Raw genomic sequence first — 13,702 nt, 5'->3', positions numbered from 1 at the left:
TCTTCTATCTGGAGTTGATTGCTAGGGACAAAACACCAGGCAGGTGGCAGGAGGTAAACACTCCCAAAGGGGTCACTCAGCATGTGGCTTGGGGCATTGGTGGACTCATGTCTTTAAAGGCAGAAACTTTGCCCTCAAGTGCATGATTGACCATAGCTTCTTTTTCTCTCAAGCAATAGCTTTAGAGAAATCTTTCTGTTCTTTGTAGGTAAGCACTTGCATAGGCAAGAGATTTCTTCCTTCCAGTGTTCTCCTCTCACCTTCATCCTTGTCTTGGAGACTAAGAAAATATCTTAAAGACATTACACACAAATTTTAAAATGTTGGCTTAATATTTTTTAAGTTAATGGGAAAAAACACAAAGAAGAAAGGAAAAATAAACAGGAGTTACCAGCAACACTGGGACAAAGAAAAGAGCCACTCTTCCAGCTCTGCAAGGCATCCCTTTTAGACAACTGGGACGAGGAGTAATTGGAAGGGAGCCATGTTTCAAAATAAACCAAAGCTGATTTGGAGTCATGTGGTCATTTGGAAAATTCTAAGCACTGCTGCTGCTGCTAAGTCGCTTCAGTCGTGTCCGACTCTGTGCGACCCCATAGATGGCAGCCCACCAGGCTCCCTGCCATCCCTGGGATTCTCCAGGCAAGAATACTGGAGTGGGTTGCCATTTCCTTCTCCAATGCATGAAAGTGAAAAGTAAAAGTGAAGTCGCTTAGTCGTGTCCAACTCTTAGTGACCCCATGGACTAGAAAGCCAAATAATGTAATCCCCTGCAGGATATGGGATGAAGTGCCCCTGGGCTGATCATCCCAGCCCCATTCCTGCATGTCCACTGGGGGGTCACTGAAAATTCAGTTCTCACTCCTGTGTGGGGCAGTACCGCTGAGTTGGAGGCAGGTGGGGTAATGGTAGAGGTTGCCAAGAAGGGGCAGAGCCTCTCTATGTGGGGTTATTTTTAGGTACTTAATAGCTTATGGCTTCTTAATAGCTCATGGCTTCCCAGGTGGTGCTAGTGGTAAATAACCTGCCTGCCAATGCAGGAGATGTAAGAGATATGGGTTTGATCCCTGGGTTAGGAAGATCCCCTGGAGAAGGGCATGGCAAGCCACTCCGGTATTCTTGCCTGGAGAATCCCATGGACAGAGGAGCCTGGTGGGCTACAGTCCATAGGGTTGGAGCTAACTATAATAGCTCACAGTTAGGGTTCAAGGAACATTGTCTTGCAGTAGAATCAAGAGTTCATTAGTGAGATGAGTTGTTCTATGAATCTTTCCATAAATGTCAAGTCTTCATAGTGGCCAGCATGGACTCTGACCCACAGTCTCTAGTAACTCCACTCCCTGAAGAAGTTAAGGAACAGTGATGGACCGACCAGGAGGGTGTGGCTAGGATGGGTTCATTGAAGGCCAAGACCCAGGATCATTGTCAAGTAGGAGGGAGGAAAGGAGCACAGACGAACACATTAATATCTGTACAGAGGGAAGGGCAGTCAAGAGCAATGAGACAGAAATGAAGCCAGGAACAACCACACCAGGCAAGGACTAAGGAAAGAGGAAACGGAAATGAGAAAATCAACAACAGAAAGAAAAGAGCACCTGTTTCTGTGCTTCACTGGGATTATCTCAGGCACGGACTCTTCACCTTGTCCGACTCAACAGCCCTCCTCTTGGCAGAAAAAAGGAAAACGGTGGACAGGATGTGAGAGCCCAGCCTGAGGCCACTGCCACAACCCTCACTTGCTTATTCGTTCAAGTTTATCCAGGTTACCTTCTTCTACATGATATATGCATTTATTACACAGAAAACTATTTTTTCTTCCCAGATCTTCAAATGATGTCATTCCAGTCATTATGTCAGGGAGCTAAATGTATCCCAGTCTGGAAAGCACAGTACAACGAAAAACCTCATCAACAATGAACAACTGGGACTCTCCTGTTGGTCCAGTGCTTAGGACTCTGCATTTCCACTGCAGGGGGCATGGGTTCGATCTCTGGTAGGGCAAATAAGATCCTGCATGCCACAAAAAACAAAACAAATGAAACAATGACCAACAAAATAGATCTCAATTCCACTGTAGATGGTATTATATAATCAGTTTAATACACATGCGTATTAGTTGCTCAGTTGTAACCATCTCTTAGCGACCCCGTGGACTGTAGCTTGCCGGACTCCTCTGTCCATGGAATTCTCCAGGCAAGAATACTGGAGTGGGTTGCCATTTTCTTCTCCAGGGGATCTACCTGACCCAGGGACTGAACCCAGTTTCCAGCAGCATCAGCATTACCTGGGAGCTCGTTAGGACTGAAAACCTTCCCTGCACTCTCTCTCCAGATTTGCTTAGAACCTGCCTCATCAGAGGATCTCCAGGTGATTCCTGTGGTCATCCGTGTTGGGGGCGGGCAGCTCCAGCTGTCTCTCACAAGTTCCTTGCATGGCTCTTTGTTTGGAGTCATTCTCTCTCAGCTGTCTCAGAGGAAAGACTTTCTGATAAAAGCATCGCTCCTAAGGTGTTTCTGATAACGACCCAACCTAACATGGAAATCTGACCTACCTGCTTATCCTAAAAGCCCCAATCCAAAGATAGGAATAACTCACTGTGGGGCTTTACCACAAATTGCTGAAGAAGGAATTTTTGAGGAAGGAGATTCCCTCCAATGCTCAAGTCATACCATGGAAAACATTTTAAAGCAGTGGGATGAGAACTCAGAAAACAATAATAAATAAAAACAGTTAAAGGATATAAATAGGACAGACCGCTAAGAACTGTGTCTCTGAGGAAAATCAGTTTCCAACCATAAACTGCTTTCGAAATATCAGATAAAAAACACAATTACAACATCTCAGGGATTCTATTGTGAAATTTGCTTTTCTGATCTTGATCCAGAAATTAAGCATTTCTAGAGAAGAGAGCATTGGAGAAGGAAATGGCAACCCACTCCAGTGTTTTTGCCTGGAGAATCCCAGGGACGGGGAAGCCTGGTGGGCTGCAGTCCATGGGGTCGCACAGAGTCGGACACGACTGAAGCGACTTAGCAGCAGCAGCAGAGAAGAGGGCAAACGTTTTTGTCAATCTATTATTGAGCACTTTATGTCCACTCATGTATTTTGTAAGGTGCCATGGTTCTATAAAATTTGGACTTTAGAGTCACAAAGTACAGAACTATAAAAACAAATTAAACCAGAGCATGTAAATGAGAAAAGGCAAGGATTTACACCACAGAACTACACTAATCTTCATAAATACTCCAGCCTGTGGGTCCAAAGCTCTAAACACTTACACACATAGCTTGAGTCCCTGAAAGATAAAATTCTGCTACACTGAAAATCTAGCCAGGTGACTTTTTTGATTGCAACACGTGCCTTTCCAAACCAATGAAATTTAGGGGCTTTTTGAAGCAGTTATTTTACACTTAATCTGGCTACATGAGACCAGAACATTTTGTGGAAAGTTGATCTAGATGCTGAGGAAGAAGATTTGAAATATGATTGTAAGTTACACAAAAAGAACTGGTAGTTAAACCAAGATAAACCACCAAATAAAAACTTATGGATGTCTCTTGTACTGAGGATAATGTAAGACATTACTATTGGGAAAGGCTGGCTGAAGAGTACAAGGAATCTCTCTGTACAATTTTTGCAATTTTCTGTGACTCTATTATTTCAAAACAAAAAGTTTTGAAGTGTATGGATATCTACTCGGTACCAAGGACTGAGGAACATACTCAGTGCAGGGATACAATCCTTGTACTCCGAGCTGGACAAGAAGGAGATCAGTACATAAACAAGTGCCTCAAGGCAGACTGGATTACAAGGCATAAAGGACTCTGTGTAGAAGCAGGAGAGATCAAACTGGAAGAATCTGAGAGGCCATTTCAGAGAAGGCAGAATTTAAGCTGAACCTTGACTGATGAGCAATGTTGTGGGGGTGATGAGAGATGGAGAGTACTCTCCAAGCCCAGGAAGCAAAGTGAGGCATGAGGAAGTGCTGGGTGTACTTGGGAACAGCTAATGGACCCATGAAGCTGGAGCATCAGATTAGGGAGACGGGTGAGGGAAGAGACACTTGGGAAATAAGACTGGGAAAGGAAGATTGGGCTTTCGAATGCCAAGCTAGGGAGGTTGGACTTTACCAAAATCTTCCTGGCAAGAGAATGCATCATTAATTTTAGTAAATTTAGTAAGATAATTTTTTTTTTAAAGAAAGAACTTTGGGGTATAGGAAATGTGTTTATTCTTTAAAATCGCTTTTGGCTGCACTGCACAGCATGTGGGCTCTTAGTTCCATGACCAGGGATTAAACTTGAGCCCCTGCATTGAAGGCACAGAGTCCCAACCACTGGACCACCTGGAAATTCCTTATATGATCTGGGTACTATTCAATCTGGATTTTATTTGCGGGAAATACCTTTTCCCAGCTTGCCCTTTTATTCTCTTTATCATGTTTTTTGATCTATAGTTAAAATTATCTATAACATAAATTTATTAAACTGGAAAAGGATTTTTCCTTGACTCATTTGTGACCCTGCCAAGTTAAAAGATAGGTATCTCCAAGTTTACTGTACAAAACCCCCAACAGAGTTAAGAATGAATCTCTATCATTCTGATTCCTTTCCTGCATTTTTAAGTATCATTTTTCACATAAGAGACTAGGAAATGGATATTCAATGCATGGTTTGGTCTACAGACACGCTCCTATTCTTCTAAAGAAGAGATTGCCAAATTTTTTTCAGTAAAATGCTGCTGCTGCTGTTGCTAAGTCGCTTCAGTCGTATCCGACTCTGTGCGACCCCATAGACGGCAGCCCACCAGGCTCCCCCGTCCCTGGGATTCTCCAGGCAAGAACACTGGAGTGGCTTGCCATTTCCTTCTCCAATGCATGAAAGTGAAAAGTGAAAGTGAAGTTGCTCAGTCGTGTACAACTCTTAGTGACCCCATGGACTGCAGCCCACCAGGCTCCTCAGTCCATGGGATTTTCCAGGCAAGAGTACTGGAGTGGGGTGCCATTGCCTTCTCTGAGTAAAATGCTAGACAGTCAATATTGTAGTCTTTTCAGGCTATATGGTCTCTATCACAATCACTAAAATTTGCCCTTGGAGCATGAAAGCAGTCATAATTAGTATGTAAGGCATAAACATGGCTTTATTAGTGGCACTGAAATATGAATTTTATGTTATTTTGCATCACAGAAAAAAATTCTTTTTTTAATCATTTAAAGTCTAAAAACCATCTGTAGTTTATAAGCTGTATGGGAACAGGTGGTGGGCTGGGTAGTAGTTTGTTAGCCCATCTCCAAGGTGTTGTGGTGGCATCTGTCGGACAAACTGTACCCGCTGATAACCACTGCCCAACACGACTGTCACTAAGCAGCTTCTGAGTTAGTTCAGTGTCTTAGAGAAGTGCCTACCGATAAGAACCCTGAGGTGAAGAAAAGGCAACTGTCAGGCTTGTCGCTGGTTGTGCAAAATGATATGTTTATGACAGGCTGTCCCTTGGTCTAAAGAGTGCATTGTGAGGTAAGGGGCTGGTGAACTGCCATTGTGTGGTGGGCAGTGGAAGGTACCACCTGGATCCTTGTCTTTGGGGGGAACGGTGTGTGTAAAAAAAAAAACAACAACAACAACATGGTTATCGGTATGGGCTGCTCTGAAAAATAGGCATTTGGGTTCCAACCATTCAGTCCCCTTGTTAGACCGTGTTTCTAAATCCTGATTGGTAGTTCCAATACTTTGGAATCTGAACCCTGAACCTTGATCCCTGAACCGGAAAGTGAGGGTTCTTTAGAGCTAATACACGGCCAGGCCCCCCAGTCCTGGGGGTTGGGAGGAAGACCTATCCTGTCCCCGTACATTTATCAAACAGGACCTCTCTATGGGCCAACGGATGGGGCCCTCAAACCAGTGACCCAAGATGGGCAAAAACCATGTTCTCACACAGTATCCCGCAGACCCCGGGTCTGCAGGCAGCGGCGTCCTTCAGTTTGGCTGAAGACCAAGGCGTTCGCCAAAGAGGAGAACCGAGCTATGCACACCGCACGAGTTAGAGGAACCCGCTACCAACTGTCCCGCGGGCGAGATTTCCCTCCGGGGAGCGTCACCAGCGGTCCCGGGAGAAGAATCGGACCTTAGAGGCAGGTGCATCGGGATCTTGGGGGAGTCTGGGCCCTTTGTGTGCCAATTAGAAAGTGACGGTCGGTGGAGCACCCCGAGGTGACCCGGAGGCCTGGGCGGACCGGTCGCGCCGGCTGGACCCCTCACGAGGCGGCCCCGCCCCCTCCCCGCGCACCCCCCCCAGGCCCCGCCCCCCTGCGGCCGGCGGCTCTAGGGGCGGGGGCCCCGGGACCAGGGGCGGCCCGGCCTGACCTCGACCTCGGCCGCGGGCCGGACCGGCGAGTCCCACCCGGCCGGCGCAGGCCCGGGCCCTCGAGCCCCTCCCTCCACCTGTCCCCGCCCTGGAGCCCCGCGCGGGCTGCGCTCGCTCGCAGCGGCGGGGCCCGCAGGCGGCCATGGCGGCGGGCGCCGGGGCCAGGCCGGCGCCGCGCTGGCTGAAGGCGCTGACCGAGCCGCTGAGCGCGGCGCAGCTGCGGCGGCTGGAGGAGCACCGCTACACCGCGGCGGGCGTCTCGCTGCTCGAGCCGCCACTGCAGCTCTACTGGACCTGGCTGCTCCAGTGGATCCCGCTGTGGATGGCCCCCAACTCCATCACCCTCCTGGGCCTCGCCATCAACATGCTCACCACGCTCGTGCTCATCTCCTACTGCCCCACGGTCACCGAGGAGGTAGGGCCCGCCGACCGCCCGCCGCCCGTGGGCCCCCAACTGCTTCCCCTCTTGAGCCGAGCCCCAGCGCAGGTGCGGCCCTGGAGGCTCCCGGGGCGCCCCACTCCGCCAACCCGCGCGCGCGGCAGAGCCGCCCGGGACCGCGGAGGGGTGGACACCGCCTCTACCCCCGCGCCGCTGCCGCCGCGAGCCTTCTCCGCTCTGCCTGGAGACTATCACGCCCCTACCCAGTCCCGCATGTACCCCGAGCCTCCTCCGGACGGCGGAGGGGCTCTCAAGGTCACTGCCCAGTCCCGTCCACCCGCGGGGCGGCGGACGGGCTGTCTCGGCCACTGCGAGCGAGGGGCCTGCCTGTCTGGCCGCCGCCCCATTCTGCGCCAAGTTGGGGGTGGGTGGACAAGCAGTCGGTGACTTTGCACACTGGTCACTGAACACCCCCATCTCCGTCCCGCCTGGCCTTAGGGCTTGTGGTTTGGTTGACCAAGTCCGAAATGCCCTTTGAACACTTTTATACTTAACCATCTGTTTCTCAAAGGCTGTGCTAGTGATCCTGTAATTACTGATAGCGCTGATCAAAGATAAGTTAGTTTTAAGAGATTAACTACTTCCTCTTTCTTCGTTGACACCTGTTAATCAGAAGCGTCCCCTGGACTGAGTGTGATGGGGGGAGCAGGAGGCAGAGGGGGCCACTCCCATCTATGGCTTTTTAGAATACCTGGAATAAAGACTACATTGCACGTTCTGTGACATTGCTTTCTTTTCTTTGCCCTCCACATAGAGATCCCGTTTATAATCATATTTGAGTATAGGTCCTGGTTTGTTGGTTGTTTTAGTGGCTAAGTTGTCTATGACTCTTGCGACCCCATAGACTGCAGCCTGCCAGGCTCCTCTGCCCATGGGATTCTCCAGGCAAGAAGATTAGAGTGGTTGCCATTTCCTTCTCCAGGGAGTATAGATCCTGTGGAGAACTAATTTGACTTGAGGTTGGATAGGAATACAGTGCCCTCCATACATGGATCCTTTTTTTTTTTTTTTTTAAAGTATTTGATGAAGCCTACATTTTAAACATAGATTGATGGATGTTAGTTATATTAATATTTGATTTTTCGGCAGACGTTCCCATTGTCAATTCATTTACATATTGTTTAAAAAATGTAAGTGGAAGCCTGTTTGCAGAATTCCCCAGAGGCAGTGTGCCAGAATGGAAGGTGCACTGGGCCAGAACGGAAAGCCTGGTTCTAATGTGGCTTTGCCACACCATGGAATGACAGACAACGTGGGCATGCTTTCCTCATGTAAAATAGAAATAATACTTGCCAATACTTGCCAAATTTCACAAGAATGCAGTGAGGACTAAATGATATATTACATGCAGATAAATGTAGAAAATTAGAATTTGTTCAACCTGTTAAAAATATTACTTTTATGAAAAATGTCCTGCAAACCTATAATAAAGTTTAGTTTTTATTGGGCCTTGGTTTGGCTGACAACATTTGAATGTTTCTATTTGCCAGTTAAATCATGAACTTTTCAATATTAATTTAATAACCATCTGTTGAGCACTTCCAAAGAGCAGGACAAGGCAGAGAAGTCCAGGAGATTCTGTTCAGGGATGACAGGGGATGGGGCCTGATGGAACAGGTTAAATTATTAATTTTTAGGCTATGCCTCATTCATTCAAAAAAAAAGGAAAAAGGTGGCAGACAGGGAGGATCTGAGGGACTTAAAAAAAAAGGAATCAGGATGACCTAAAAACAGGAAGTAAAGTTTGAAAAAAACCAGATGAAACTGAGAAGTGTTTCTGAAATGTAATTAGATCCTGCACATGTTTCTAAGTGGCTGTAGCGGTGAGGGGAAACACCGTTACAGGAGTCACGCTGCCTGTCTGATAATATCCCAGCAAGACCACAAAAGGAACGTTGCAGTTCATAGGCCACAGAGACAGGATCTGACAAGGTTCAGATCTAAGAAGGCCTGATTACAAAGCCCGATTCTTTTTACCATATACCACCACCGTCTCATCTGCAGTTCTTTCTTTTCTGGGTGATCTGCAGGAAAAATACCTTGTGTTTTATGTAATGCTTATCAGGTGTGTAATATGCTTTCACATTCATTGTTGCATTTGTGTCTCATATCAACCCAAGGAGGCTGGCAAGTTTTCTCCCTTCCTAGAAAGGCCTTCGCACCATTTTAGTATTTCTTCTGTCCAGCCATCCTGAACTAATAGTGGCATACATTTTATTAAGAGGAAGTTGAGGCCTGGAGTGTCTTTAACTTGGCTTGAAATGTGTTTTCTGATTCTTAAACTTAAGAGTTAGTACTTTTTCAGACTTGGTGGATTCCTTCCAGAAAGGGTCAGGGAAAGCCCATACAGTTTTTAGACTCTGATGCTTGGGTTAGTCTACCTATTTAAGATTAATGCTCACTACATATCTATGTTAATAATAATATTTGATCTACTTTTTAACTGTATTGATATTCTAGGACATGACTGGGGATGACGAGAAATTAGTAGAAAAAAGTTAAGTGATTTACGTTGTTGTGCAATGGTGCTCTGAACTGCATGTCACGCCACCATTTCATTAAGGAACTTTCTACTCCAGCCAAATTGAACCACTTCCTATATCAAGGGTATTTCTTGGGACTTCTCCTGGCAGTCCAGTGGTTAAGACTCCATGCTTCTAATGGAGGCTGGGGCTGGAGAGGGGGGTTCAATCCTGGTTGAGAAATTAAGATCCCACATGCCATGCAGTGCAGCCAAAAAAAATTTTTTTTTAAGATTTCTTTCCTTCTTGTCCCTCTCTTTTCTCCTTCCTCTTTCTCCTGTCCCACTTCATCTCTCAGTGTCCATTCCTAACACTACCTCCTTAGGAAATTTTTCTTCCTTCTCTGAAGTCAAATCAACTACTTAATCCTATGAACTTCCATAATAATAGCAATGATAACTAACATTCTGGAGAAGGAAATGGCAACCCACTCCAAGACTCTTGCCTGGAAAATCCCATGGACAGAGAGGAGCCTGGCAGGCTACAGTCCATGGGGTCACAAAGAGTCAGACATGACTGAGTGACCTTTTAACTAACAATTACTGGGAATTACTTACGTACTTGGGGCTTCCCAGATGGCGCTAGTGGTAAAGAACTAGCCAATGCAGGAGATGTAAGAGACATGGGTTCGATCCCTGTCGGGAAGATTCCCCTGAAGGAGGGCCTGGCAACCCACTCCATTATTCTTGCCTGGAAAATCCCATGGACATAGGAACCTTGTAGGCTACAGCCCATAGTGCTGCACAGAATCGGGCATGACTGAAGGAACTTAGCATTCACACGCACACACTTATGTGCTAGGCATTCATTTAAACTGCTTTTGTCTATTATCTCATTTAATCCTCTCTACAACTTTATGAAAAGGTACTACTATTATCCTCATTTTATAGATGAGGAAACTAAAGGGAAATAAATTAACCTCTTTAAACTGAGTCCAGGATTCCAAGCTGAAAGACTATACCTCTGCTGCAGGTCTTTGTAGTTCTCCTGTGGAACTTCTCCATTTTATTTTGGTTATGTGTGTGATGTGATGTTTGGTTATGTATGTCCTTATCGAGTAAGACAGTCTACCATATTTTAAGTTCAGACAGCAATTGCCCATTTATTTGAATATTCTCCATAGCACAGTGCCTTGTGTAAAGTAGACACTTGGTAAATATTTGCTAAACTATTGACTGCCTGCAGGAAATAGCAATTTATAATCTTGGGAGATTATGTTTTTCCATCCATATTCAGTTTTAGCTTGTTTCAGATTAAATACTTATCAATTTGGTCTAGGGAGTTTTGACATGAGTAAGCAAGAGTCAGGGCAAACAGAAAACAAGCATTGAATTGCGTCCCCTCTCAATAAGAAAATTTGGTGATTCGAGTCTGGTTCTTCGGGCTCCAGCTTAGTAGCATTCTCTGCTTATTTTTGACTGACATAAACTGTGGCTCCATTCCCTTTTCGGCTTTCTTGAGTAAATGTTTCTGCTCTGCCCTCTTGCTATCTGTATATAAATCCATGTGACTGCTATTAAGAGTGTGTTTATAGCAGATTGGTGCCCAGAATAGGGCTGGGTCAAAGGGCCTTGAATAATTTCTTTCCTTTATGATATGAATCGAAAACAAGTGTATCTGAGGAGAGATTTACAACCTTAAGAAATGGTTTGTTCCCTGTCTAAATAATTCAGATTCGAGTGGCCTTTGGACTATAAAGAATTATTTGTTGGAGGAAGAATAAGAAAAGGCAATAACCTAGTCAAATTGTGTTACAGATTTGGTTTCTTTGAAATCTAGAATATTTCCTTCCAGTTCAGTAACTTACGAAGGGTCATTTATGAAGGCAGGACTTTTGTGAGAGAGTGGCCTCTTGTACTAAAACAAAATACCTCGCAGGAGGTGAAAGTTCTAGAAGCAGGGCAGGGAGTAGAGTGAGGCAGGCAGGCACAGATAGCCCTGAGGGTCAAAAATGCCTCCTTCAATTCTGCACGCACAGTGCCTTGCTGGCCTCACCCTAATCCCAGTGCTGTCTAGAAGGAGCTTCTGCTGGTGATGTAGAAGTAGCTCTGATGCCTGTGGCTTTCCTGTGCTTGATTCCCAAGGAACAGACTGTTTCCCCTTTAGAATTCTGGTTCAAGTGTGGATAAAACATGGCCTTGTGAGTACAGAAGGAGCCTTAAATCCTGCTCCTGATGGGTTTGACCTGGGCAGAAGCTCCAATCACCTGGGTTCTGTGAAGTTACAGAGCAAAACAGATGTGAAGGTACCCAAAGGAGTTGACGGTGACGGTAGATCTGTCCTGGGGTTCTCTTCGCTCCCCTCCCTGCCTGTTTCCCTTTGCCTAGTGAGAGGCTGGCATTGTCAGCAAGAATTCTAGTAAGTGCTCAAAGAGGTTTTTAAAAAGAATACGACTGTTTACACTAAACTTAAGAGAAGGAATGCTGTCTTTCAAGTACAGCTTTCTACTGTCCTGAGAAAGTCCCTCTGGCCCTGAAGTTGGTTGAATGCTGTTGGGTGTTCGTGCCCTGCCTGGTTTCCACCCCCAGCTGGTAACCTGCCTTACTGTAAGAAGGTGGGTGTGCTCCCCTCAAACGCTGGCCCCTGCCCTGAACTGAGGTTGGGGTAAGCCAGTGAGCTGCTAGGGCCTTCCTGCTGGGAGGGATGAAGAGTGACTCTTGGCTTCCTGTCCACCAAGCCTCTGGAGCCTCCCCAGCCTCGGTTCCAGTGGGAACCCTCCCTCTGTAAACAATGAAGTGCCTCTGGTCACAGGCTCAACTGTGTCACAGGCACATAATCCAGGTTAGAGCAGTCAGATTAGCAGTCTATTAAAATTCCATGAGTTTTCTCTCAAAAATCACTAGACTTGGGTATACCTGTGGCTGATTCATGTTGATGTTTGGCAGAAACCAACACAATACTATAAAGCAATTATCTTCCAATTAAAAATAAATTTAATTATATTTAAAAAAATCACTAGACTCACCCAACTGGGTACAAAGTCCACCTTCTAACGCTGTACCAGCATTACAGTTTTTCACACATGCCTGATCTTTGTCTAAATGCAGTTTTTATTTTTTATGGAGAGAGAAGTCAACTGATGTTTGGATAATTGAAGTCTCTCCATTACCAGCTGACCCAGTGGTTACTGGTTATGTAATATCTTTTGCATCTGTATCAACTTACACCCAAGGCCATTTAAAGCAAAGAGGACTTTTTAAGTGTGAAAATTCATAGAAGCAGGCATGTATAGTTTCAGTATTTCCTAAATTTTAATTTGGGAACATTTTTGCTTTTGTGTATTACCGATACTGTTTTTCTTTACATAAACTTTAAATCTACTCCTTAAAAACTTAGACTCAAAGCCTTAATATCTGTACAATTATAGGCTTGATAGCTGTGCTAGCTAGTTTTAAAATTATTATTTTTAAAATAGGTTAAAGACATAAGTATTAAAATGAAAAGTTTACCTAAGAATCACTCAAAAAGTATCTTATATAGTATCAGAAATAATAATAACTAAAATTTACTGAGCTCTTCCCATATACTAGGCACTTTTCTAAGCACTTGACATGTAATAATTCATTTAATTCTCACAATGAGCCGAGAACAGTGATTATTCCCATTTTTCATAATGGGAAACTGAAGCACTGAGAGATAAAGTAGCTCATTCAAGGATCATTTGCAGGTGGAGTACAGAGTATATACTCCTATCCAGTCTGCAAAAAAGCCCAAGACATGTATTCTTAAATTTGGAAACCATTTTACTGAATAATTATGAGGTAACCTGTTACTTAATCAGTTGATTTTAACCATCTAGTTATTTAGCTCCCATGGTATATATAGCAGGTTTTAAAACCAGAGAACACACCTCCTACTCTGGAGAGGATTCTATTCTCATATTAAAGATGGGGCCTTGCGGTCTACCTAGGTTAGCCTTTTCATTTATAGAAAAACCTAAGACTGTATTCCCCCAAAATCCAGTATTCTAGGGTCTGAGCCAAAAGTTAAATTTGTCCAGTGCACAGAAATGTGTTCACTGATCACTTTCTAAGTCTCTTTTTCCTTTTCCTGATGTGTGTGCTCTTTCAAACACACAAATAAAAAGGAGTATGATGCCTGGAATAAATAACTGATCTATATATGAGTCTTCTCTGATCCAGAGTTAATTTGAACAAAAACAGTTGCCACATGTTCTAGTTCAAATCTCTGGTTTCTCTAATCCTTTAATTCAAGTAGCTAGAAAAAGTAAAATTTCCCAAATACTTAAGTTTTATATAGTTCTTTGTTTGTGATGTAACTGACAAGCAATTTAAATTTATTAGTGTTTTTTTAATGACATGAAAGTGAAGAGGAACTAAAAAGCCTCTTGATGAAAGTGAAAGAGGAGACTGAAAAAGTT

General features: G+C 44.8%; 1 protein-coding gene across 2 annotated transcripts in view; it reads left to right on the top strand.

Moving 5' to 3' along the window:
- The first annotated feature begins 6,111 nt into the window (after positions 1 to 6,111).
- CHPT1 (choline phosphotransferase 1) overlaps positions 6,112 to 13,702 on the top strand; it is a 30,409-nt gene continuing 22,818 nt past the window's right edge. Inside the window, exon 1 of one of the 2 annotated variants that reach the window (XR_003108793.3) lies at positions 6,112 to 6,775. Coding sequence is in view for 1 of the 2 variants with exons in the window: in XM_025283631.2 (XP_025139416.1) it covers positions 6,503 to 6,775 (273 nt within the window). In the remaining variant the exon portion in view is untranslated. The remainder of the gene's footprint in view (positions 6,776 to 13,702) is intronic. The other variant, XM_025283631.2, reaches the window with a different exon arrangement.

This window comes from Bubalus bubalis, chromosome 4 (genome assembly GCF_019923935.1).
Source record: "Bubalus bubalis isolate 160015118507 breed Murrah chromosome 4, NDDB_SH_1, whole genome shotgun sequence".
NCBI classification, from domain to species: domain Eukaryota; kingdom Metazoa; phylum Chordata; class Mammalia; order Artiodactyla; family Bovidae; genus Bubalus; species Bubalus bubalis.
The sequence above is the reverse complement of the archived record's forward strand: the minus strand, read 5'-3'. Positions and strand labels throughout refer to the sequence as shown.